The sequence below is a fragment of the Aedes albopictus genome, chromosome 1 (genome assembly GCF_035046485.1).
Source record: "Aedes albopictus strain Foshan chromosome 1, AalbF5, whole genome shotgun sequence".
NCBI lineage: Eukaryota > Metazoa > Arthropoda > Insecta > Diptera > Culicidae > Aedes > Aedes albopictus.
Window position 1 is genome coordinate 115,299,356 of NC_085136.1, and position 27,564 is coordinate 115,326,919.

The 27,564-nt window shown below is 41.3% G+C and overlaps 2 protein-coding genes across 6 annotated transcripts in view; both read left to right on the forward strand.

Annotated features, from left to right (window-relative positions):
• Positions 1-11,933: 11,933 nt before the first annotated feature.
• On the forward strand, positions 11,934-24,533 carry LOC115256085 (uncharacterized). 5 transcript variants are annotated; one of them, XM_062845245.1, is made up of 3 exons: positions 11,934-12,198; positions 22,304-22,386; positions 22,981-24,533. In XM_062845245.1, exon 3 carries the CDS (start codon positions 23,017-23,019, stop codon positions 24,490-24,492), a length of 1,476 nt encoding a protein of 491 aa, XP_062701229.1. In that variant the 5' UTR covers positions 11,934-12,198; positions 22,304-22,386; positions 22,981-23,016; the 3' UTR covers positions 24,493-24,533. The 5 variants fall into 5 exon arrangements, with proteins under 5 accessions (XP_062701229.1, XP_062701230.1, XP_029710193.2 ...); XM_029854333.2 differs by lacking the exon at positions 11,934-12,198 and adding an exon at positions 21,981-22,035; XM_029854330.2 differs by lacking the exon at positions 11,934-12,198 and adding an exon at positions 22,007-22,131.
• The window catches only part of LOC115253610 (uncharacterized), a 78,570-nt gene continuing 63,321 nt past the window's right edge, over positions 12,316-27,564 (forward strand). Inside the window, exon 1 of the mRNA XM_062845248.1 lies at positions 12,316-12,841. The gene's annotated coding sequence lies outside the window, so the exon portion shown is untranslated. The remainder of the gene's footprint in view (positions 12,842-27,564) is intronic.

The following is a 27,564-nucleotide window of genomic DNA, read 5'->3' on the forward strand; positions in this document are numbered from 1 at the left end:
TAAGTAACAATGTATTATGGAAATAAAATAAATGGAACACGCCTATTAAACACACGATTTACCACATTGTCACAATGCCACATATTCCAAACAATAACTAGACCTGCTTCTGTCTTTACATACAACCATTAACATCATCTAGGTAGTATTGATGTGCAAACTTATGTGTCCGGACTGAACTACTGTCTAACCCCGCTAATTCGACACTCTTCAATACGATACATTTTATTCCGTACTGTGCTCGTTCGACAATTGTCGAATTATTAAGTGATCTAACGTGACAATGATGTACGGTTCGGTGGCATAATCCGGATGCGGTGTTCTCTATGGATCGCAGAACCTTTAAGGGGTTTCTTTTCAATTCCAAACAAGGAGAGGGATCGCTAATGAAAAGTCGTTCTTGTTTGGAAGAACGCTGACTGTGAAGTCTCTGTATTCAGGAATCTCATGGCTAGCTATGTCGTGCTCAATTTTGGGTTCCGGTGATTGATATTTAATTACAATGCAATGGTTAGAGCGGGGTGCTTATATCGGTGTGACAAAAATTAGGCTTCGAATGAAGCGATATGCTGGATAAGCATATACCACAGACAAACAGACGTCTCACTCTACTCACTTCCCATCGTTTCCCTTTTAAACGGATTATTCAAATATTCCGTAGTTCGCAAATCGCTCGCTTATGGCGCTCGCATCGTTTTTACTCCTGTTTGACGTTTGCTCACTACCGCCATCTACTGAGTGGGTTTACGAACCACAGCGTAATTAGCATTGGGCGATTATATTCCGTGACGATGATTTTCATCGCATTTTGTTCCAAGTGATACGTCTGTTTGTCTGTGCATATACACTAGTGTGGGTCATCGGAAGCGTTTTCTCAGATCATAGCTTTTTTTGGTTCCGTTTCGGGTCCTGAGTATCTGTGCAAAATTTGAGCACGATCGGTTGCGTCTACACTTTGCGCATTGCAATTGAAATTTGTATGGGATTTTGTATAGGAAAACATACTTTTTTGCATTTTAGCCATAAGTTGAAAAGTTTGTCTGAAACTTTTTAACCGATAATGTAAAATGATAGCCTAGGATGTTCTGAAGAACTTTGTTGAAGACCGCAAAGCGATCCGATGCTAGTGAAAATAGTTATAACCAACTAATCGCATGCATGTGTTTATGTTTTAACATGTAAAGGAATAACAATAGCAACAAAACCATGATGTTTCGCCAAGCAATGCCAACGCTATAACTTTTTTCATAAGCATCAGATCACTTCGCGGTCTTCGACAAAGTTTTTCAGGCACCCTAGGCTATGTTTTTACTTTAACGGTTACACAGTTTTAGGAAAATTCGAGCTTGTTATGAGAGAAATGCAAAAAGTGTGTTTTCCCATATAAACCCCCATGCAAACTTCAAACGCGATGCGCAAAACGTAGACATAACCGATCGTGCCCAAATTTTGCACACTTATTTCGGTCCTGAAATGAGATCAAAAAAGCTTTGATCTGATGGGGTACCATTGATTTTTTCACTTTTCCTTATAAACGATGACCCACTCTAATATACACTTTGCATTGAGTAATCTGATCCGTCGATTTGCTACGTTTGGATGTTGAGCATTTCATGAGGTCGGTTGATCGGCTTGATCAATGCATAGTGGTCCACGATCCAGATTTACGAGGAAAGATGCATTCAACGCCTTCAAATGAGTTTTTAGGCAAATATGGTCTTCTACAAAGTTGTCTCTAATAATAAGGCCCTCTTTCCAATGTGCAGGAACGTTAGGGTGGTCCATACTTTCAAAGAAGTTGGGAACCAAACTTTTTTATTTGCAAGAATTACTGTAGGGTAAAAGGGTATAATACGCTCCACCGGGGCAATACGCCCTCCTTCATTTTCTAGAGATTCAAGCGCTTTTTGCATGCGGGATCGATTGGAAATCTTAAATATTGATGATTAATTGCAATCAAGCTGATCCGTTAGTTGATTGGTATAGAAAAGCCATAAAAATATCAAAAAGTCTGAAATCGAGGCTTTTGGCGTAATATTTTACCTTTTGCAAGCTGGCTTCATTGTAAACGAAGCCAGTTCTGTTCGCTTATAAGCGAACATATAATAACATATATGTATATATATATAACAATAATAACATATATGTTATTTTGCAACTTTTATGCAGTTAAACACTTGTTAAAAGGCCCTCCTAGGATAAGCATGTGGTAGAATTATCCCCTGGTACAGTTTTTATTTTGATGGGGCGTATTGCCCCGTTTGTTTTGATAAGGTAAATTTTGGAACGTTTTCGGAAAACGTTTCAAAGCTTCCATAGTCGCCCCTCCAAAGATAAAGTTCTCATGCAACACTTCACTGACTTTAGAAACAACGATTTGCAGTGGACAATAGATGGAATAAGGCGCCAATTTTAGAAATATTGCCATTTCTGCTTAGGGGGGGCATATTATACCTGTTTACCCTATACATTCTTCGAGATAGTTGTATATCTATCAATTTTGAGCATGTTTGCTGAAGACACTTTTTATGTAGCTTCAAAATTAACCGATCTAGAGGTATTTTTCTGAATAAGCTTTGGGTGGTTCAAGAAAAACCGATTTTCTGGCGTTAACTTTTTCAGTTTCGATGTTTTATCAAAGTCGCCCAAGAAACACTTGTAGAGCATTTGAAGATGCGTCGTTTCGTGCGCTTAGATGGTTGTTAACTCTTTTGCTTCAAAAGTTACAGGTGTTTTTCACAAAAAATCATAGTTTTTTAAAAAGGTGATAAGAGGGGTTGGGGCAAACATAAAAAATATCTTTTGCCCGCATTCGAAAGAAGAAATGTTCTTATAAAACATACCATAAAATTGGAGGGGTGTTATTTTTGTAACTCAAGTAAAAAATACTTGGAAAGTGCTCATTTTTTCTTGAAAATCATCAATATCTTTTGAACGAAATGACGTAGCAACATTCTCAGCGCACGAAAATGTGCGTTTTTTAAAGCTCTAAAAATGGTTCTTAGACACCTATGATGAGAAATTTGAATTAACTGTTTTGGCCAAATTTGAAACATTTTCCCATAGTTTTCATAGGGTGACGCTAGAACAAATCGTTTTATTGCTTTATTTTTTTTGTTTCAAATTTCTCGTCAAAGTCGCCTAAAACCCACTTTTAGAGCTTCTAAAAACGTGCATTTTCGTGCGCTGAGAATGTTGCTACGTCATTCCGTTCAAAAGATATGGATGATTTTCTAGAAAAAATAGGCACTTTTCAAGTATTTTTTACTTGAGTTACAAAAATAACACCCCTCATTTCTTCTTTTGAATGCGGGCAAAAGATATGTTTTATGTTTGTCCCAACTCGTCGTAACACTTTAAAAAAAAAAATGATTTTTTAAGAAAAACACCTGTAACTTTTGAACCAAAAGAGATAATGACCATCTCAGCGCACGAAGCGATGCGTCTTCAAATGTTCTACAAGTTTTTTGGGCGACTTTGATGAAACATCAAAACTGAAAAAGGTTAACGCCAGAAAACTGGTTTTCTTGAACCACCCTAAGTTTTTTCAGAAAAATACCAATTTTTTCAATTTTAAAGCTACATAAAAAAGTGTCTTCAGCAAACTTGCTCAAAATTGATAGATCTACAACTTTCCCGAAGAATGTATATAGTTATTCTTGCAAATAAAAAAGTTTGATTCCCAATTTCTTTGAAAATATGGACCACCCTAATTTTCATGTATATTGAAAAAAGGGTCTTATTTTTAGGAACGACTTTGCAGAAGACCATATTAATCTAAAAAATCATTTGAAGGCGCTGAATGCATCTTTCCTCATAAATCTGTTTCGTGGACCATTGTGCAAATGTGCAATGTTACCCCGCTGATCAGTGAGCAGCGGTCTATCAGAAATATTAAGAAGCAGGAGCATGGTAACCGATCCAATACTCGAGATGGCTGTATTAGACCTTCTTCCATTCCTCTGAAGGTTGCGAACAATGCATGCGCTCCTATTGATACTGAGTCCACAGACAAACAGACGTAACACCTTGAACGATTTTCATGAAAATCCATCGCCCAGTTCACACTACCATCACCTGGTGGAAAAGTTGCACGAATCACTGTGTTGTGCAATATCGTCAACAGAAGGCGCTAGTGTGAAACGTCAAACGCATAGAAAAACGATGCGCGCGCCTCTGGTTGTAAAAGCCACAACTATGGAAATTTAAAATGATCGTTAAAAGCGTGGTCGATGGAAATTTTACAAGTGTTACGTCTGTTTGTCGGTGCTGAGTTGTTCTATGTGACTCCTTTCGCGCCTGACCAGCATGAGGATGAGGCCAAAAAATATGTTATAGAAATTTCGAATTCAGACCTGTATTCGGTAAATGTGATTAAGCTAAGGAAAAACCATGGAGGATCTGGCTTTTGTTTCTTTCAAAATCACGATGTGCAAAACTGCTTCGAGAGCGGTTGGTAATTCTTGGTATTGACCAGATGGTATTACACTGAGTAAAGCGGACTCAAACCCCTTTTTGTTTTCAAGTAATTCTTGAAACACGTTTCATGTGTTAAATTGCTTTACTCAATCTGTCATTCGGGTTTCTCTTTTCTCCGGATTTTACTCTCTGTGCTCTCTCAAAAGAGGTAAACCATGTTCAAGCATGAATCTGTACACATGACTTTGACAAAGTTTGATTACATTCGAGAATAATTTAAATGTTTCCTGTAGTTCTGTATCGCTTGTTCACGATTTGCACAGCTTCAGTACCGACTTGTTTTGTTAGAATGTGTGGACGTGGATTGCAATGTGGTGCTTCGTGAAAGGTTGCCGTCGGAAAGGTCACGATACTGTTTTATTATATCTATGCGGATGTGTCGCTGATCAAAATGAGCGAAGGAAAATGGTTTGATCATATGTGAGATGCAATTTGTTTTAAAAAATAAATTAGAGTTAAAAATATTTGTTTTTTTTTTTAATTCCAATACATTACAATACTTCCTGATCGATCACACAGGTTGAACATAACCTCAATCTACAATGTTTGGCTCCCGATTTAGGCTCCCACTGAGAGAGCAAATTGAGTACGTATAACAATAGTGAGAGCATTTAAACCCAATCCAAAAAATGAAGTTGCTGCGCGCCTGCCGATCATCCCATAATAGGTCGGCCCCTGTCCTGTCGGGTAAACTTTTGACATATACCGCCCGCCGAAGCTCTGCAAGGTGTTCCACATGAATTAAATGGAAGCTCAATGTTTCAGTACCATGATCACCTCGATTCCTTCACACCCCTCGATTCATCTTCCTCGATTCACTCGGGATGCACGACGTTTCCTGATTTGTCACATAATCACCGCCTGCCTACGATAAAATGAACCACCAAATCGCATTGGCCAAATTCGACAAATTGGGCATGAACGACAACTTTCTCATCTGGCTTCGATCCTATCTGACAGGTCGCAGTATGGCTGTGAAAATTGGTGACAACGTCTATTCGCCGTTTACTGTCTGGTCCGGCGTTCCTCAAGGCAGTCACCTTTGGACCGTTTCTGTTCCTGTTGTACATGAATGATGTCAACTCTATTCTTAAATGCACGAAACTATCGTATGCTGATGACCTGAAGCAGTATTTCCAGATAAAGCAACGTCAAGATACCTACTGTGTTTCTGCAACAACAGCTGGAAGCCTTTGCTATTTGGTGTAGTTTGAACCGTATGTCCCTAAATGTATCGAAGTGCTCCGTTATATCATTCAGCCGTAAGAAAAGCATTTTCCAGTTCGATTATGCTCTGAATGGCGTAAAGTTGAAGCGTGACTCGACTGTTAAGGATCTGGGAGTATGGCTGGACTCTAAACTGACATTTAAGGACCATGTTGTGGCCAAAGCTTCATCTCAACTTGGTTTTCTTTTCCGATTCGCCAAGAAGTTTAAGGACATCTATTGCTTGAAGTCGCTGTATTGTTCAATCGTGCGTCCTATCCTGGAATAATCGGTAATCGTCTGGGCCCCACACTCAAGGCACTGTGCTTCAGAGCAAATCAAAAGACCTTGTTTTCGTTGATCAGCTTGACCTTGAACAGAAAATATCTTTATTTAATATATATTACAAACCCTCACAATTATCAGTGCCGTAATACTCTTCAAAATATGGTTTCAAACCGCTCTACTTTCACTCTGATTAACTTGACTTATTCTTCAATTTAGTTCGCTTGCTTCGAATCAAGGAGCCCAAAACATTCTTACAGTGTCCTACAGGTCCAGGGAGCATAGTTCTGTAGATAAATAATTTCCAAAGATGATCTAGGACCTCCAAGAACTTCCGCGAGTAAAGGAATTAAGATCTACAAGAGTAAACAATGGATTGATGTAACATTTCTGATACGTTATAAAATGCTACAGGTCCATGAATCATTTTTCTGTAAGGAACTAATTTCCACAGATGGCCTAGATCCTCCAAGAACTTTCATGAGTAAAGACCTAAAGATCTACAAGCGTTATCAATGGTTTTTTTTCTTACATTACTGATACAGTGTAGCGTCCTACAAGTCAAGGTAGCATAGTTCTGAAGAGAAATAATTTCCAAAGATAATCTAGGACCTCCAAGAACTTCCACGAGTAAAAGCCTTAAGATCTCTACAAGCATAATCAATGGATTGTTGTTACATTTCTTATACGTTGTAACATGCTACAGGTCCATGAACAATTAATTCTGTATAGAAATAATGTTCACAGATGTTCTATGTCCCCCCAGGAACTTCCACGAGTAAAGACCTGAATATCTACAAGCGTTATCAATGGTTTGTTGTCACATTACTAATACAGTGTAGCGTCCTACAGGTCCAGGGAGTATAGTTCTGTAGAGAAATAATTTTCAAAGATGATCTAGCTAGGACCTCCAAGAACTTCCGCGAATAAAAACCTCAAGATCTACAAGGGTAATCAATGGATTTTTGTTACATTTCTAATACGTTGTAAAATGCTACAGGTCCATGAACAATTTTTCTGTATGTAAATAGTTTCCACAGATGTTCTAGGTCCTCCAAGAACTTCCATGAGTAAAGACCTGAATATCTACAAGCGTTATCAATGGTGTGTTTCCACATTACTGATAAAGTGTAGCGTCCTACAGGTCCAGGGAGCATAGTTCTGTAGAGAAATAATTTCCAAAAATTATCTAGGACCTCCAAGAACTTCCGCGAGTAAAGGCATTAAGATCTACAAGCGTAATCAATGGATGGTTGTTACATTTCTAATACGTTGTAAAATGCTACAGGTCCATGAACAATTTTTCTGTAAGAAACTAATTCCATAGATGTTCTAAGTCCTCCAAGAACCGTATCATTAATTAAACTACAATCCATCGATTGCGCTTGTATATCTTAAGGCCACTGTTCGCGGAAGTTCTTGGATGCCCTAGACAATCCTGGGAAAATAACTTCTCTTCAGAACTATGCTCCATGGACCTGTATCAATAATGCAACAAAAATCCATTTATTACGCTTGTAAATCTTAAATTCTTTATTCGCCGAAATTCTTGGATGACCTAGAGTATATTTGGGAAGTAGTTTTACACAGAACTATGCTTCATAGATCTGTAGGATGCTGACCGCATCAATAATATAGCAAACATTATTTGATTACGCTCGTAGATTTTCAGGCCTGTATTCTCGGAAATTGAGGAAATGGAGGTCCTAGAATATCTTTGATAACTACGTCACTACAGAACTGTGCTCTAAGAGCCTTTAGGATGTTGCACCGTATCAGTAATGTAACGACAGTTCATCGATTACGCTTTAGATCTTAAGGCGCTTACTTGCGAAAGTCCTTGGATAACCTTAGTTCTTGTTAGAACATCTTTTAAGTTGTTTTTACCTTAGCCATACTCCAGAAATCACCTTTAGGAAAACCCTCATTTAACCCCTCCTAGCCCTCCATATATTAACCCCCCCCCCCCTTCAACAGACAGACCCCCCTCCACACATGCCTTTCCTGCAGACCTCTTACATCATCATATACCTCCAGCTCATAGGAGGATTAGAGGCATAGTGGACACCCGAGGCGAAATGGACACCCCTGTTTTTGCCGAAACCGTTGACTTTTATGTAAAACTTTTAATGCATAAGTGTAAAGGAACAAGTCATTGTTCTATTTTTCAAAAATACCATTTATATTGCTCCAAAATAACCTAAATATCATTGAAATTGAAATATGTTTTTCATATGGTGAAATTCTTATAATTTCGAAGTAGCATCAAATAAGGTATTGTGAGTGTTGGAGTGTGTTCACCATAAGAACAAGTGAATTGTTACCTTATCTACTTGTATACGAAGATTTAGCAATGGATGAAGTTTTTTTTTTATTTTTGATCAGAATTCACTTAAAATAGCAATTTTAATGTTGTAGTCGATTCAGGGCGAAATGAACACTGCCAATTACGAATGGATGTATACTGTTAGGCGTTTTATAGAATTTGGAAAAAATCTATCCAATTATTTTAGCCTAAATTTTATTTAATTAACTTTGATGTTATGTAAACTCATCTAAGATGGAGTATTATATCTGTGGTATTGATCTCCGTAGGCAAATTACTTAGCTGGTCGATGTAACCAAAGAATTAGCATAAAATACACCCCTGCAGTCCATTTCGCCCCGTACCTTTCCTGCCAGCCCTGAAAAACACACGGTTTACAATTCTTCACAATAAAAGCATTCTACCTGCTGTAAATGATTGAAAGGCGTAGGAAACAAGTTAAAGTTTTTTTTTTAAAAGACAATCACACCATCTTCGACCTTTCGGCCTCTACAGACTGAACAATACTAACATTTGACAACGGACAACACATATAACACCCAGTGGCCCAGTGGAGAATTCGTTAGACGAAAAGTTTTCCCCGACTGGAGTGGGAATCGAACCCACACTCCGAGGCTTACGAGACACCTAAACGACTGACGCCGCTGACCGCTCGGCCACGAAGCCCAAAGTTGAAAGTCAACTGATAATATGATTTACAATAATATTTTTACAGGCCTAACGTACTCATTTGCTTATTGTTAGGTTGTCCATTATGCCCCTAATACCTCTACCACTTTTAAATTTCCTTGCAACCCTTTCCCATGAATCCCCTTTCTTCCTTTTAGTAAGAGTTCCCTTCCAGACACTTAGCGCGAGAATGTTGAAAAACCCGTGGTAATTCGCTAGTCCGTGTAAAAAAACGTGTTAATTCGAGGAACCGTGTAAAAAAAGATCTTAGTGTACTTCAACAGAGAATATTAATGTTAATAATTTTAAGCTGGAATTGTAATTTTTACAGACTTGTACTTAAATCTAAAACTAGTTGAAAAAAAAAAGAAGTTAGAAGAATAAGCCTCCCATTCTACCTGAAAGTCAAAAATCCAATCATAAATACACTTCGACCACAAGGACTTCATGTTGTTTATAAGAGTGATAACACGTTACGTGATCTTCTGTGTAACCTGAAGGACAAAGTCCAACCGGAAGAACAGTCTGCACACCAAATTTCGATTTCTTCGTCCAGCAAAATGAATTACTGGAACGCCATCAGCAAACTGTACTGTGCCGAAAATTCAGTAATGATAGCTGAAGATTCAGCCAAGTTAGAAATTGCTGAGAATCAGCAAGAGGGTTGTCAAACACTTAGCATTTTCCTGGACACATTGTGTGCGTTCCTGCCCGAGACACTGGAGCGAGCAGAAGGGCGTGAAAATTCATCCGAAAAATGTATATTTTTCATCGCGGTTTACATTAAAATGGAATGCACCACTTCTATAATGAGCATTCATCGCGTTTACTATCTCTGGATACCCAAACGAACATTTCTATCAGTTTTTGTTTCGCCTGAAAAGAAAAAAAAAACAAAACATTTCGGCCAGACTCGAGCTTGGACAAAATTGCTGAACGACCAGCAAAACAAGCTGTCAAACCGCATTACTGAAAAATCAGCAAGACATATTTTACTGGATGGATTGCTGGTTTTACAGCATGTCAAAAACCAGCAATTTTTTGCTGGTTTCCAGCGAAATAAAAATAGTGTGTGGTATATACCAGGTACCTTGAAACGGCTACCCGGCCACTAATCCTTATTTGAAAGCTCTTTAGATGTACTTTCTGATAAGGGTATCCTCAGCTGCGCCTTTTTGCCCCTAAAAAAGATATTTATCCCTAAAAGTCGATGAAAAAATCATAAATTTATCTATAACTCGTCTCATTCAATTCCTACAGATTTGATGTCTTTGGCAAAGTTGCGTATTTTATTGATCCATTTAATCTTGCAGAACATTGTATGGGTCTAAAAATTCAAAAAATGTACACAATATTTTTAATTCGCTGGAAACCAGCAAAATTTTGCTGGTTTTTGGCATGCTGTAGATACAGCAATCTATCCAGCAATATATTTTTTGCTGGCTTTTCAGCAATGCGTTCTGACAGCATACTTTGCTGGTCAACCAGCAATTTTGTCCGCGCTCGATTCCGGCAGCGTTTTTTGTTTGTTTTTTTTTTTCAAAAACTGTTATTCAAATGATTTCTTATTGGCTGAAATTAATTAAATAAGCCAGCAGTGTATAAATGTAGGAGACACAGGGTCTTGTACCATTTGGGCAGGTGTACCTATTTTGGGCACTTGTCGCTATAACTAAGTGAATTTCAATCCGATTGATTTGAAATTTTGTCCAGAGTTAGGCACGTACAGTATCTAACTCTGTACAAAAATTCAAATCAATCGGTTTGAAATTGACTTAGTTATAGCGACAAGTGCCCAAAATAAGTACACCTGCCCAAATGGTACAATACCCTACTTTAAAACATTGCGCTTTATTCTCTAAGCTGCCGAAGACTTTTTTGCCGGAGTTTTCATAATTTCTGCTAGTACTAACGTCGGTTTGGAAGTCGGGATGAAGAGGCGAGGAACACTTTTTACAGAAAATTGTAAGTGTTTGACAAGTGTTTTGCTGATTAGCCAGCTATTTCAATGTTTGCTGACTAATCAGTTAGCAGAACCGATCTTTCAGCAAAATGTAATTTGCTGATGCTTATCCAGTAATTCGTTTTGTTGGATGGGTGAGTATGTTTTACTTTTTGGGGTTAACTTTCAAACACAGGCCTTTATCTCCATTGGTGTAAAAATTTCAAACTTTGACGTCTTCAGGAAAGTTGTTTGGAATCAAAAATGCTACAACTTTGCCGAAGACGTTAACCCTCTATCTCAACAATTAAAAAAAAAATAAAAAAATGTATCTCACTTTTGGGGGAATTGATCCGAAAACGCCAACTGTTATAAGATGGCGCTGGTCATTCCCGTCAACTTTGCCGAAAACACCATTGCTCTATTTCTTCAATCCTACGAGCTATTAATTAAGAGCGTGAAAATTGGAAAATGAACCATTGTGCATCGGTCAAACACGCCGCAAGGTCAAGGTACGTTTGAAAGAGCGTAAAAAACGCAGTAAAAATCAACAAACCCAACGAATCCGGAGCTGTAGCACATACGGTAGCCTCTACGCATAACATAGTGTGGAAGAATGCGAAGCTGATCAAGGCAGTCAATGCATGGGAATCTATGTTCATATCAAATGAAACGCAGCCAGCATTGATGAACGAAGATGACCCCCCCTATCATATCAGGTCTTTTTGGCCTAATAAACACGACGACTATCAACTGATTTCTCGTCATCTCGGACGAGTACGAACAACGTACAATCACTCGACGTAGCCAGTCGGACATTGTGCCGAGGATGGGTAACATTGCACCCGAAACCGGTCGACAACAAAGGTAATTTTTAACCCTTTGACATAGGCGCCAACTTAGGGGGGGCAAGCATAGGTTTGCCCCCCCAATAATTGAGGATTTTTTAATTTTCCCATACAAAAAATCAGAAAAAACAGGCTTTGCCCCCCCAATAATTTGACCAAGTTGGCGCGTCTGCCCTTTGATGATTGTAAGAACGATAAGTGTTACATATGTGTTGTCTCGCGTGTCGCGTCTTGTGAATGTCGTGTACCTAGTTCTTACGTTAGCAGAAAAAAAACAATAAGTGTTGACATGCTGCATTCTTCTCGTTCACATTCGTCGTACCAGTCGTTTTAGTGATTCGGTGTTGCGATGCTTAGTGCTGTAGCAGAAGTACTACCAATGGTGGATCGGATGACCCTCCACCCATCTTAAAATGTAGCTGCGCCACGCTACTCTTTCGTTGGTAAGGCAACTGCTAGCTGTTAACATAACAGCTAGTGTCACCAAGCACTAAAGCCTCCAGTACGCTATTTCAGTACGTTCCCGATCGATTTTCCTAATTATTTTTTCGTACGAACACGTTGGAACCCTGTTCGAATAAAACACTGGAAGAATAACGCACTCAAAGTGCACATTTTCGGTAATACCAATCCGTGTGGTCAATTATGATTTTCAAATAACTCAACGTACATATGTACAGATTCGCTAGACAAGTGCTTTACCAACTAAGCTACCGAGCCAATTAATGACCCGGTAACTTAGTTGTTATAAGGTTCAATTCTAATCTCATCGATCTATATCATCTTCCCCTAAACCGCAAATATTTTATTGTTACATTAACATCATGTTGAATACATTTTTGGACGACAAGAGTAATGTAGAAAGTTATAAATATTTGTAATATGCCAAATTTAAACTTTGAATAATGAGTATTGATGATACGGGGCCCGTAGAATGTGTCAATAAATAGAGAGACAAAATAATTGGTTCATGTTTTTCTTCATTTCTTAGATTCTTCTGCCTTTGCATTATTTGGGTACGACCAGGCGGAGACCTTATTCATTGCTTCTCTTCACTGATAACAGAGCAGAAGAAACATACTATACGTGGGTATTTCTTAATGATGTCATCGTTTTTTTAATCACAGGGGTATATAAAAAGATTTATTTTTTTTTTCCCACTCTGCTTATGCAAAGCAAAGCAAATATAACCGTACACATCGAGGTTGCTACTCCGTGATTAACCAGAACAATGGAAGTTGCCTAAAGATCTTGAATCGATTAACAAATGGATAAGACCGGCCCACTATTTACACCTTGTCTTCAAAAATGTTTAATGTGGCGATATTCTGAAAGACCTCGCTAAAAAGTAAGGAAAATGTATTGTATTTGGTTACTCAAATTGATAGACCCCCCGTTAGTTAGAGCCACAACCATTTTTGCAGACCCGTCGATTTTGGTCAAATGGTGACTCATTTAAGGAGAAACTTCAGAGGATACAAATATGTCTGCCACAATGGCCAACTGGGACCCCTACTCACGTTTTCGAGAGCACCAATCTTTAAAATTCGTAAACAAATGCGCTCGTTTTGGAAAAGCTGCCTCTTTTTGCAAGTGAGCAAAGCCAGGATAATAATGTGCGGCTTGGTTCGGTGCTTCGTTCGTCAGTTTTGTGCCTCTAAAGTTTGTATGCAAAATTTCAATGGGATTTCTTGATGTTTCAGCTTAAACCGTTATAACTCGAACGTTTCTCCAAAAACCACCTCAAAACTAATTGTTGTTGAAAAGAGGAAAGATAGAGCTACTGTTTACAACAATGAAAATTTGGGTCGGCCATATTGATTTTGGCCACCATCTTGGATTTTTATACCAAAACATTTTTTCCACCATGATGGCAACCACCGATTTTCAAAATTTTTGCATCTATTGAAAGCTGAGACATTTATACATAACATCCCAACTAACTTTTTTTTTTTCAATTTTTAACCTCGAAACAGCCGCGAGTACTTCGGCTTCCCAAACTTACATAGTTTTAAGGCAGTAATAAATTGTAAAATGTAAATTCATTGTAAAAACAAAAGATTTCGGCTCAGTTATGCCCATGTGGCGCCCGAGCCTTCCAAATAAACGAACAAGTAAATAAAAAACATCCCAACTAACAGTTTAGGTTTTGTTCGGCTCTACAAGAGATCTTCATGACCAATTTTATAAAACTTGCAATAAAACTGATATAAACATCAAAACCTCTTGATAACCTCTTTAAGAGCATCTTCCGGCTAAGTGGACCGCTCTCGGAGAGCGTCCATTCACGTTAGCTAATTCTTCAATATGGCGACAACCATAATCAACGAAAATAAAACGAAAGCAAGTTTACTTTTATGATGACCGCAATAAACCTAGCAGTGTCGTAGTTCTGCGTTTCCACCAACAGATGTCGTTACTAATCGATCGGATCGCCATCTGTTGAGAGTTTTAACAGTTTTATTGTGGTAATATTGTCGGGGCCCGTGGCGCAGTGGTCCACACGTTTGCTTTATAAGTGGATGGTCATGGGTTCAAACCCAGCCCCGGCACTTGCAATTTTTCGTCAGCTGCTCTTCCCCCGAAAGCAGCTGGCACATGACCATCTTCGGAGCGTATAGCTCTAACGGACCCGGAATTTGGATATCGGCGAACCGCAACTCAAAATGGACCCCCAATCGGACTGGAAAAGGAACAGCAGCCACACATCAGCATCATCGTGCTCATAATTCTACCATGGACAGGGTAGAAGCACAGAGAACAGACATCCAGGCTAGAACAAATTTCACAAAGAAAGTTGTGTAAGGATTTGAATCTTCACTTGAGTAAGGTTGCAAACCAATACACGATGACAACACCAACGCCGCCAAACACCATATTGCCACAGTCAGTGGTGAGTTGAAACATTTCAAGTGGTGAATAAAATTAGTATGGGAAATTAACCGATTGCAGCGCCACGCGATTGCCACTTGTGTTGTCGATTTCAAATGGCCGTTAAATTCCTTACACAGTTTCGGAACTGGACTTGGATGTCTGTTCTCTGTGGTAGAAGAATGAAAGAAGCACAAAGGCAACCAGTTCAATACAGTAGAATAGAATAGAACACATTTAGGCGCTGTTCAAAGTGGAAGTGCAGCGTCCAACTGGAATCGCTCACGTAGTACCCTAGTGCACGCTAAGAAAATGTTACTCTAAAATGAGTAAGATTCACACAAAACTGAGCTAAACTGGAACAGCTCAAAAAATGAGTAAATTGCATTTCCAGCGATAGCGCTGGCCCAAGTGCAAAAATCCAACTGGTTTAAGCCTTATAATATTCTTCGCATCATCAAGAATATTATACGGCTTAAACTGATGAGATTTTTGCACTTGGGCCAGCGCTATCGCTGAAAAAAAATTTACTCAATTTTGAGTTGTCCCACTTTAGCTCCAAAATGAGTGAATTTTCTGACCGTGTGGAGCTGTAAATTAGGTTAAGTGATTAAGAATAAAACATTGTGGTAATAATGATTGCCAGAAGGTTTACATATAGGAAAGTTTTGTTTACTCTTAAAATCCGTTTTTATGGATATCTTCAAGTATACTATAAAGCATTTTATTAATGGTTTTCATAAAAGCAGTCGAAAAACTGCGAGTTTTTATTATTTCTGTAATACAACCCTAAAGAAATCAAACAAAATCAATCAGCAATGAAATTGTTACTTATGATATCTAAAAAATAGAGATGTTTTTTTTTCTTATCAAGAGTTAACTGCAGTTTTGTAAATTAACCCACGTTTTCTCCATACATTTCCATGCGCACCGGCAATGACATGCAAGAGCATCCGAGTTTACGCCTGCATGTATACACAAAGGCACCTGCCCCAAAATTTAGGCAAATCGGAGGTTCGTTTCCGTTTTTGACTGTTTGTCAATTTAGTGTTTTGAAAAGCTTAAACCTCCAGCTTTCCATTAGTGGGTTCAGATTTTGAATTCGTGTTTGTAAACACTGCGAAATAACGCAGCATTTATGTAAACGGCCGGCACCTGGCCCAGTGCGTAAAAGTGACATGGTTTACAAAACGGCAGATAACTTTTGAAAGAAGAAAAAAAATTCTATTTTTTTGATATGTTATGTATAAATTCCTCAGCTTTCAATTGATGCAAAAATTTTGAAAATCGGTGGTTGCCATCATGGTGAAAAACAAATTTTGAAATAAAAATCCAAGATGGCGGCCTCGGTACGACATCGGAAGGCCTGTTAGTTATTTGTGGAGCATTATTTTTTTCTAAACCATAGGGAAAGGAAGATTAGGGTAGTGTGGGGTTAAGGCCGTCTTCTACAACACTGGTAAAAGCCAGGCCTACTCTCTCCTCAACCCACTAGAACACATTCCTATGGTCGCCAAACCCTTCGTCTCTCCGGAACCACCAAGAAGGCATTGCTTCAGAGAGGGACAAGTACTCATCGCACCCTCAAGGTTAGCTGCGTAGTCTGCAGCAACGAACATCGATGACTCGCTCTGGAGAGTCCATCACGGTAGCATGCTGGCGCTTAGCCAGTTTCCCGAGTGGTCCACACCACTCCCTCGGAAGGCGGGTAGGGTCAACCCCGCCCACGCCCAACTCCTTGGCAGATATCAAGAACTGATGCCCACCTGCAACCCGGTCTGACCTGCTGAAGGCAAGGGTATCACTACCCTCCAGGCCCTATCAGCTGCACCTTGCCGGGGGCCCCTTTCCAAACGCGGGCTCGGATCCAACCCAGTAGACCGACGCTACGACAGCACCACTACCGGGACTTCCTCTCCGCGGCCACTCAATCGCTGTAAGGGTCGATCTCGACCGCAGGGCACCGGTATGACCTACGAAGCTGACTCTGAACCCCTGGACCACCTCTTGTACTGCATCTGGACTAGCCATTCTCCGAGTCCACGCGCCACCTCCTCTGTAGCTCCCAGACGCTATGGGTGATAGCCGTTGAAACGGCGTTCCAGCCAAACTAATCCCTACACATCCTCTGGACCAAATTGTCCGGAGTTGTGTCCTCCCCGCATGTGGCAAGCATGCGGTCACGCATTGTGCGAAAACGCGAGCACACGAACAAAACGTTTTCCGCCGTTTCCTCTAAACCATTGCACGCTGGGCATTCGGGAGAATTCGCATGCCCGAAACGGTGTAGATACTGTCGGAAGCAACCATAACCTGAAACGACCCGTGTCACGTGGAATGCAACTTCCCCATGGCGCCTATTAATCCAACTATCTACCCTCGGTATCAACCTATGGGTCCACCTTCCTTTGGTGGAACTGTCCCACGCGCGCTGCCATTCGACCATAGAGGCCATCCTGGCAGTCCTGCGTATGCCTCTTGTGCCGCGCATTTCAAAGCACTCCATGTCCTCACTGATAAGGATGCCGATTGGCACCATGCCAGTAATGACGCAGAGAGCGTCGTATGACATGGTACGGTACGCGCTCGCAGTGTCCCACGCCGGGCCGCCATACCTAAGTATAGACGTAGCAACACTATCCAGAAGCTTGCGTTTACTGGCGTACACCGCAGAGCTATTGGACATCATCCGGGACAGTGCGCAATAGCTGTGGAGGCTCTTTTACAGGCATAATCGACGTGGCTACCGAAGGTCAGATCATCGTCGATAATCACGCCCAAGTGTTTGACGGAGCGCTTTGACAGGATAGTGCACTCTCCTACACTGATCTCCGTCTGCTGCTCCGACTTCAGGTTGTTAACAACCGTCACCTCTGTCTTGTGGTGAGCCAGCTCCAGTTTCCTGGACCGCATCCACGCCTCCACAACCTTGATCGAGTGGTCGGTAGTCAACTTAACCTCCTCGATCGTTTCACTGTTGACTTCGAGCGTAATGTCGTCGGCAAATCCGACAATCTCCACTCTCACTGGGTACTCTAACCTCAACCACAGAGAACAGACATCCAAGTCCAGTTCGGAAACTGTGTAAGGAATTTAACGGCCATTTGAAATCGGCAACACAAGTGGCAACATCGTGGCGCTGCAATCGGTTAATTTCCCATACTAATTTAATTCACCACTTGAAATGTTTCAATTCACCACTGACTGTGGCAATATGGTGTTTGGCGGCGTTAGTGTTGTCATCGTGTATTGGTTTGCAACCTTACTCAAGTAATGATTCCAATCCTTACACAACTTTTCGAATGAAATTTATTCTTGCCTGGATGTCTGTTCTCTGTGCCTCAACACCTCGTCGTACATGACATTCCATAACACCGGACCCAGGAAGGAACTTTGTGGGACTCCTGAAGTTATGTGAAAGCACTTTCGACCTACCTCCGTGTCGTAGACTAGTACACGATTCTGAAAGTAACTTCCGAGAATCTTGTACAGGTACTCCGGTATCCCCAGACGCAAGAGCGCATCGGCAATAGTAGACCAGCTGGCGCTATTCAACGCATTCCTTACATCCAGAGTCACTACCGCACAGAAACGAGTTCCCCTCCTTTTAGGCTCGAGTGCTTTCTCGGCGGTTTTTGTAACCGAAAAGATAGCGTCTACGGTGGACCTCCCCTTCCGGAAGCCGTACTGGTTACTCGAAAGACCATTTTCGCCCTCGGTGAACCTCAACATTCTATTGAGAATGATCCTTTCCAGCACTTTCCCCGCCGTGTCTATCAAGCATATTGGTCTATATGCCGACGGGTCTCCGGGTGGTTTCCCCGCCTTTGGCAATAGTACCAGGCTCTGCCTCTTCCAAGCTTCTGGGAAAACTCCCTCGTCCCGGCATTTCTGCATAGCAGACCTGAACATCTCGGGAGCTTCTGCAATAGCTACTTTTAAGGCCAGGTTCGGAACTCCGTCTGGACCTGGGACCTTACCTACGCTAAGGGACTTAGCTATCCCCGCAAGTTCCACATCGGTGACCCTCTCCTCATCGCCAGCCCCAGTCCCCGGCTGTCCTACGAAAGGAGGCCAAGGACTAGGATCATGACTCGTAAAAAGCCCTCCAATGATCCCCCCCAACATCTCTGGAGATTGCTCTGTAGGAGCCATCACACCTCTCGTCTTGGCCATAACGATCCTGTAGGCGTCACCCCACGGGTTCGTATTGACACTCTGACAGAGACCCTCAAAGCAGGCCTTTTTGCTTGCTCTTATCTCGGTCTTAAGCGCGGCTTTTGCAGCGGCGAACACCACCCGCCGTTCGTTTCGCTCTTCCTCTGATCGTGCTCGCTGCATCTGCCGTCTAGCCCGTAGGCAGGCGCGGCGCAGGTCCGCAATCGCGTCGGTCCACCAGTAAGCCGGTGGCCTCCCATTTCTTGGGTGGACTCGCCTAGGCATGGTCGCATCACACGCACGTGAGAGCACCGCTACCAGCTCGTCGCCGTCTAAACCGATTAAGTTTCGCTCACGGCGGAGCGCCTCCCTAAATACCCCTTCGTCGAAGTATGATGTCTTCCACCTGCGAGGGCTTGGCCTTTGCCTAGCCGCCTCTTCTTCTATCCGCTGTCTGCTGTTGTTGTAGTCGATCATAGGCGCCAACTTGTGGCGTAGTTGGGGGGGGGGGGCGAAGCTCTCAAAAATTGGACAATATTCAAGTTTTTTCAGCTCAATGCACTAGTTTTCACGTGAATATGCCTAAATAAGCTGAAGTGCGTCAGTATTTTCCGTATTTGATTGGCCTCGCCCCCCCCAACTACGTCACAAGTTGGCGCGTATGTAGTCGATACTGTAGCGAACCGCCAGGTGGTCACTGTGAGTGTAGCCATCATCTACTCTCCAGTTCGAACTACTTGTTAGGCCAGGACTACAAAAGGTCACGTCAATAATTGACTCCGCTCCGTTGCGACTAAAGGTACTCTTGGTACCGACGTTAGCCAGATCGACGTCTAGCATGGCCAGCGTCTCTAGCCAATCGCTTCCAGTCGCCCTGAACGTTTAGAGTCCTTAGGTCCTCCTCAACTGCAAAAATCCAACTTGTGCACGGCCTTCCACAAAGCCGACGACCCCTTCCTGGTTCCCTGCTGAATATAATTTTAGCTTGTCGTTCCTCCGGCATACGAGCTACGTGTCCAGCCCACCACAGCCTGCCGTGTTGTATTCGCTTCACTATACCCATCTCTTTATATACCTGGTACAATTCGTAGTTCATGCGACGCCGCCAGATGCCGTCCTCCAGTTTACCGCCGAGTATTGTTCGCAGCACTTTACGTTCGAAGACTCCAAAAGCTCTCCGATCAACTTATTTCAACGCCCACGTTTTATGACCGTATAAAGCGACCGGGAGAATCAGAGACTTGTACAACGCGAGTTTTGTCTTCGTTTGCAGCCTGCGGGACCTCAGCTGGTTTCGCAGACCAAAAAAGGCCCGATTTGCAGCCACAATCCGTCTTTTCACCTAGCGGGTAACATCATTATCGCACGTCACTAGAGTACCAAGATAAACAAATTCATCCACAACTTCAAACTTTTCCCCACCTAGCACCACTTCGTCAATACTTGCATGGCCGGACCGACGTTGAACACCAGCAATCATGTACTTAGTCTTTGTGGTGTTAATCGTAAGTCCAATCCTCGCACTCTCCCTCTTAAAAGGTACGAACGCCTCTTCACGGCCCGATGGTCGATTCCGATGATGTCGATATCGTCCGTGAAGCCCAGGAGCATATGCGACTTCGTGACAATGGTTCCGCTCCTGTGCACACCAGCTCTCCTTATCGCTCCTTCCAGTGCTATGTTGAACAGTAAGTTCGAAAGAGCATCGCCCTGCTTCAGTCCGTCAAAGGTTACGAACGATGACGAAATTTCATCCGCAACCCGTACACTTGATTTCGATCCGTCAAGCGTCGCACGAATCAGTCTAATCAGCTTCGCCGGAAATCCATGTTCGATCATAATCTGCCATAACTCGTTTCAAATGATGATGGGTCTGCAAGTTGTACTCCCGAAATTTATCGAGAATCTGCCGCAGGGTGAACATCTGGTCCGTCGTTGATCGGCTTTCACGAAATCCTGCCTGATATTCGCCGACGAAGCACTCCTCAATCGGCCTCAGCCTGTGGAACAGAACTCCGGACAAAATTTTGTACGCTGAATTGAGGAGTGTTATTCCACTGAAATTCGCGCACTCCAGTCGATGCCGTTTCTTGAAAAGAGGGCAAATGAGACCATCCAACCAACTAGCAGGCAGTTCTTCCTCCTCCCATATCTTCAATATAATACGGTGTTAGAGTTGATACAGCTGCTCACTACCGTGCTTGAGAAGCTCGGCCAGGAGTTCGTCTTTCCCAGCAGCCTTGTTGTTTTTCAGCCCCCTAATAACTGTCTTGACCTCGTCTAGCGTTGGAGGTTCCACAGCTTGTCCGTCGTCATAGATTCGAATTCTGTCCGTCGCCCTTCCACTCCCACCATTCAACAATACCTCGAAGTGCTCTCTCCCCCTGGCAGCCACCATTGTCTTGTCTGTCAGCAAGTTTCCATTACGATCGTTGCACATGACGGACGGGAGAAGGCGCTGTTTTTCTCCGCACGCCATTGACAGTTTCGTAAAATCTCCGCATATCATTCTGTTCTATACTCTCTCGCGCCCGAGCAATCACATTTTCCTCGTGCTCTTTTTTTTCTTTTTGCGGTGGATTCGTTTTTCGGCTACTCTTGCTTCCCTATATCGCATAGCTAAGCACCGGTTGACAAACAGCAATCAAAAAAGAACAAAGAATAAATAAGAGCATAAAAGGGCGATTCAGTTCTGGAACAGTGGTATTCCTTCAACGGTGACTTGAAATCTGGTGGAATCGATATGCCTCGATGCTTACAGGCAGTGATTGATGCAAAAGGTGACCACACTACGTCAATTTGTTTTGTTGATTTGAACTTTGTTTGCTTTTTTTTTTCAAAAGAAAATGTGAACTGTATGCTCAATTTCGTCACTCATGAATAAGTGATTTTATTTAAGTTTTATAAATTTGCTGTGATTTTACGATAGATTTTATTTTTTTTCACCTTCAAAACTTTATTATTTTTTCCCCTCATGCTCAAAATATCATCAATACTATAGATGTACGCTCAATTTCACGATTTGTGTTTAGCCAGTTGATATTCGCCAATTCGCGAATACGACAGTTGATGATCCGGGGAACACTGTTTCTTCCTACGGGGTTATTTATGGGCGCATGAGTGAAAAACAAAAAATCCAAAAATCTTACCTCACTGTCTTACGGGAAATCCCCTTGATAGTCTTCAACCATATATGGCACGGTGCGTCCCAACAGTTTTGTGAAAACTGTTTCGAAGAGCGGTCGTTGGTGGTGCGTGGCAGAAAACAAAACCAATTGGTGTATTCAATCGATTGCGATTAGGGCATTACTAAGTTTGGAAGAGAGATATTCCAATACTACAAATAAGTATTCAGCGGTCTAAGCCAGAGCAAATTTAAGTGAAAAGAAGAGTAACCTGTACACAGTTTCTGTTAATGTTTCATTTGTGTCACTCGTTTATGGCCAGATTGAACTGAAACAAATAGTAACATACCTATTGTGACAAAATAATTGGTTCATGTTTTTCTTCCTTTCATAGATTTTTCTGCAGTGGAATTGATTAGGTACGGCAGGTTCTTTGCATTTCTTCACTTTTATTAAAACAGGAGAAACACACTACACGTAAGTATTTCTTAATGACGTCATCGTTTTTTTTGAATCCCAGGGGTATATAAAAAAATTCTTTCCCTTCCCATTTTCACCAAACCTTGCTAATGTGCTCAAAAGACAAACTGGTTTCGGACAGCTTAGACCAAAACTCGAACTTGCCATCCAACTTAAATAGCTTATGAGGGGGGTTTTTGTTACTACCGTTCATCTGTAGTTTGTATCGGCAAAGAATGATTAAATTTTAAACTGTGATATCCCCTCGAAAGTAGTCGTGTGAAGGTCAAAGAAACAGAATTATGATACTTAGCCATAATTTTAAATTAAGACTCTCATGGGTACTCTTTATCAATTATGGGGAAAATATATAACACGGCATCGGTATGCGCTGGGATCATCTATTCATGGCATTTGAGGAGAATGTGCTTTACCATGAAAACTCATTATTTCATTGGTAACACGTCATTCGGCCATTTGACTTAGAACCTTGCATTTATATCCAAAATTCATAAACAGAAAAAACAAGGAAGCTGGGTCTGATAAACACATATGCCAGCCCTTCCTTCGAGATATGCCAATGATTATTAACTGCATTCTCTCTTTTCTCAGATCATAAAAATATCTTCACCGTAAATCGTATTCGTCATGGAAACCCCTAATCCGCAATTGTCCTGCAAGCAAGATCTTCACAAGGAATACAATATCATTCTGTTTGGCGAAACCGGCTCAGGCAAATCAACTTTGATAAACTATCTGACGAATTATTTCCATAACGGTACACTCGAGAATTTGAAAATTGCAATTCCTACGAAACATTATGAGGCAACCGAGGGTCTACAGCACCACGATGACAACGTTCAGGATTCTTCAAATGGTCAAACTAGAACCTGTGCTGTATATAATTTCAGAAGAGAGGGCACGATATTCAACTTTATAGACACTCCAGGGCTCAGCGATAGCAGAGGAGCGGCTCAGGATGACTTCAATATTCAGCAAATTATGGGAGCTGCGGAGCAGAGTGGCGTGTTAACTGCAATTATCCTCGTTATAAATGGAACGCAGACCCGAGCCACAGTAACACTACGCAACACATTGAGTCTGTTGAGAAGCTCAATACCGGATGTCTTTCAGCAGAATCTCGTTGTTGTTCTAACAAATTGTTCTGCTGTTACCGCCAACTTCGATCTGTCGCATTTGGAACCTTGGACTATTGCTGAGGCGAACGTTTTCCACATGAATAACTGTGCCCTCAGTAGACCAGTATCACAATGGATACACAACGAGCGTATGAAGAAAAATATGGAACATGAATGGCAATACTCAATGGAAACTATAGAAGAATTGAACCAGCTCTTAACGAAGCTTGGTGGCAAAGCGACCGAGGCTTTCAAACAAATGCGCATCAACAAAAACATAATAAAATCGCAGCTACATGGCATTTTATTGGAGGTGAAGAAGATCCAAGATCTTCAAAATGAACTAGATATTATGAAAACCACACAGCAAAATGTAACCGCCGACATCAAACAATATTCCGACTACAAGCGAACAAAGCAAGTGGAATACTCGGAATTGGAACGTGGTATTTTTGTCAGGAAATTCTGCATTGTATGCTTGACGCCATGCCAGGACGAACCCTCATCGTTCTCATTGCCCCACACAATACCATTTTATAGAGACGTTACTAACCTTGTAGAATATATCTTCAAGGGGAAATGTCGCTGCGGCCATACACCGTTTAGTCATTACGATTGCAAACTTCAGTCAGTTAAGAAAATACGAACCGTCGAAGAAATTGTTCAAGATGTGAAGAAAATCTATGATAATAGCGTGAGCAAAAACAAGGCAATAGAGTCTAAAATTGGCAGCCTGGACACCGACATCGCTGTACTGAGATATGTTTTTGATATAAAAGAAGCCGAAATACGGAAATGTTATCATGAGCTCAAGAAGCTCTGCTCGCAGTTTAACTTTGTGCACGAGGTCCAGGGCATCATGGACGACATGGAGAGAGATGCCCGTACGCTTACTTCCATCGCGGCAAGGACTGATGCTGAGAACAGAATTAGAAGCATCACAAAGTTGGTCGATACGCTGTCAAAGGCTGAGATGAGTGACTAGAACGCAAAGAATAACGCAATAAAGTATCTATTTTCGCTCCATTTTCAATTATTATTATTATTATTATACAGCATAAAAGACACTTTACCAGATAATGATATATCTTCTTCTTATAGTACAGTGTGTATTTTAAATTTTAAGGAATACATTAGAATCATTAAGTAGATTTTTGTGTTTTTATTCTTATAATCCCTTAACCTATAATTTACAGTTCTATTGTCCACTTGGGGATTCCGTGAGCGATTACATTTCACAGCTGCAGTTACACTTTCTGCAGCGCATAAATGTACTCTTTTCTTATTTTACTATATCGGAATGGTTGCCTATGTGCTGCTGACACTTTCTACTCTGCTCATAGTAGAAAGATCCCGATCAGGAACGAATAACTGACACATAACTGCATGCAGCATACCAAACGGAGGTGTCATACCGAGACGAGGTATTGGTTGCATTGTCATACCTGATGTCATTATTCACGTGTTATGCACAGAATACACACCAGTTATTATTTTAGGTATTTTACCTCTTGTGCAGGGCTTCATTATAACTCATTCAAGTTGTAGCTATTTCATTTATTCATTTATTTGATAAAAACTTCTAAAATTTCTTCCTGCAATTTCTTATTGATTTCTTTCTGCAGTTCCGTCGGATAATAATTGTGATAATTACCTAGCAATTCTTTTGATAATTTCCTATTCAATTTCTTTCAAGCTTTTTAGGAAACTTCTCTTGGAATGATTTTGGAAGTGCCTTTGACACTTCGACTGTCGAAAGAAATACAAAAGTTATTGTCAGCTAAATTTTCAAAGGGATTGCAGATGAAACTTCCAAAGAAATTGATGAAGGAAATCCCGTAAGAGTCTTTTTTATTCTTCAATCAGTTAACCTAATTTACAGCTCTTTTGTCCATTAGGGCACTGCGTGAGCGATTCCAATTGGAAGCTGTACATACACTTTGTACAGCGCCTAAATGTATTCTATTCTAATTGTACTACATCGAACTGGTTGTCGATGCGCTGCTTTCACTTTCTACCTTATCATGGTAGAATGATGAGCACGAGGAAGTTGATGTGGGGCTGTTGGTTGTTCTTGTTGCCAGTCCGATTGGGGGTCCATTATGGTTTGCCGTTCGCCGATGTCCAGGTATCCGGGTTCATTTGTGCCATGGGTCAAGAAGAGGGTCAGTGTCAGCTGCTCTCAGGGGGAAAGAGCAACTGACGAAAGTGCCGGGGCTGGGATCGAACCCATGACCATCGGCTGATGAAGCAAACGTGTAGCCACTACGCCACGGGCCCCGGCTACATCCCGTAAGAGTTGCCTGATTTATTTGCACTCCGTCTTCAGCCAGAGACCACAGACTGAATATAACTTACACTATACCACGGATAACATCTACGACTGTAAGACATCCAGTGGCCCAATGAAGAATTTTCCGTTTGGGCGCCGTCCACAAATTACGAAACGCTCTAGGGGGAGGGGGGAGTATCTGTTATAACTGAAAACAAAATTCCGAATAAACTACAGAGAATACACAACGATTATATCAAGCTTTCAGCTTCTAAGAACAATACACCCTAAAAAAATTTTGCTAACATTTGTCGAGTTGAAAGTTGCAGCAAAATATTTGTTAAAATTCAGCAAGGTTTGCTGATTTGTTTAGTAAAATCTTCTGGTCACCATCGACGTTTTGCTGTAACTTAGCAAATTTTGCCGAAATTTCAATAAAAAAAAGCTGTACCTTTCAGCTCAGTAAAATTTGGCTGAAAACGTCTTGGTGTGTAGCATCACATCCCGAAAGCATGAGCATGGCTTCTGAGTAACTTTGCCGAAGACAGTATCGTTCTAAAGTGGTCCAGAGCGCGAAACATACGACGTTTAGGCTCAACTGGAAGCTCCTAGGAACACTAGCACCACGCAGTGAGTGATTTTCGAACTAAATTGTTTTCTATGCGAAAGCTCTTAGTCCTCTGAGCAAGTTTGCCGAAGACAGTATTCTTCTAAGTGGTCCAGAGCACGAGATATACGACGTTCAGGCTGAGCTGGAAGCTCCTAAGAACACTAGCGCCACGCAGTGAATGATTGTCTAGGGGCAACCCAAGAAACACACTTGTCACTGAAGAGTCACGGTGGCGCAGGTTTTTGGTGCGCAGAAGTCTATGAGACTTACTTCTAACAAATAAACCCTTACTTGCAAGAAGTAAGTAACAGTGACTTCTGCGCAACAAAAATCTGCGCTGTTGGTACTCGTTTGTGACAAGACTTAGTGTTTTTCTTGGGAAGACACTGTGCAAACGAGAGCAACTCTTAGAAATTCTGAGTTACTCTTTTTATCGATGATCGACGAAATTTGTTAAAAGATATCCCCAAAACTGCAATTTTCATTCAGCACACGCAACACTCCGACATTGGTGCCAGATCACACTTTGGTATAAATGGGAGAGAATCTGAGGAATTGTGAGGAATTCTGAACAACATTTCGAGTACAGATTTTCTCTCGTTAGATCTGGCGTGCCCCTAGATGATTCTCGTTCAGCAAATTTTGCCGAAATTTCAATAAAAAAGCTGTACCTTTCAGCTCAGCAAAATTTGGCTGAAAGCGTCTTGGTATGTAGCATCACATCACCGACGAACCGACACGCCAGCTGGAGCAAAGTAGGCGAAAATACCTGACCAAAAGTTCAAATTAAAATACGTTACTACACTAGCACCACCGGTAAGCAAGCATTTTCACACGAATATATTTGACACTGGAATTTATTAATCTCTGAATAAAAATATCTCAAGTTGGCTTAGCCCTCTTTAAATAAAGTTGTTTGGGAAACATGATGTATTAAACTAAAATAAATACCATATACATTTTAAATAAACCGGAAACAACTTGGTTGGCATCGATTTATGTCATATGATGTCAGTTTTAGAGGAGTAAAATATAATTAAAAGTTTATCAATGATACTCAAGTTTGAATAATATTTTTTCGGTGTGTAATATGATCACTCTGCTAGTTTGACAGTTCGCTAAACGGTGTTGGTGTTGCTGTCTGCTATGGCAAAATTCCATTATTTTTTCCACAT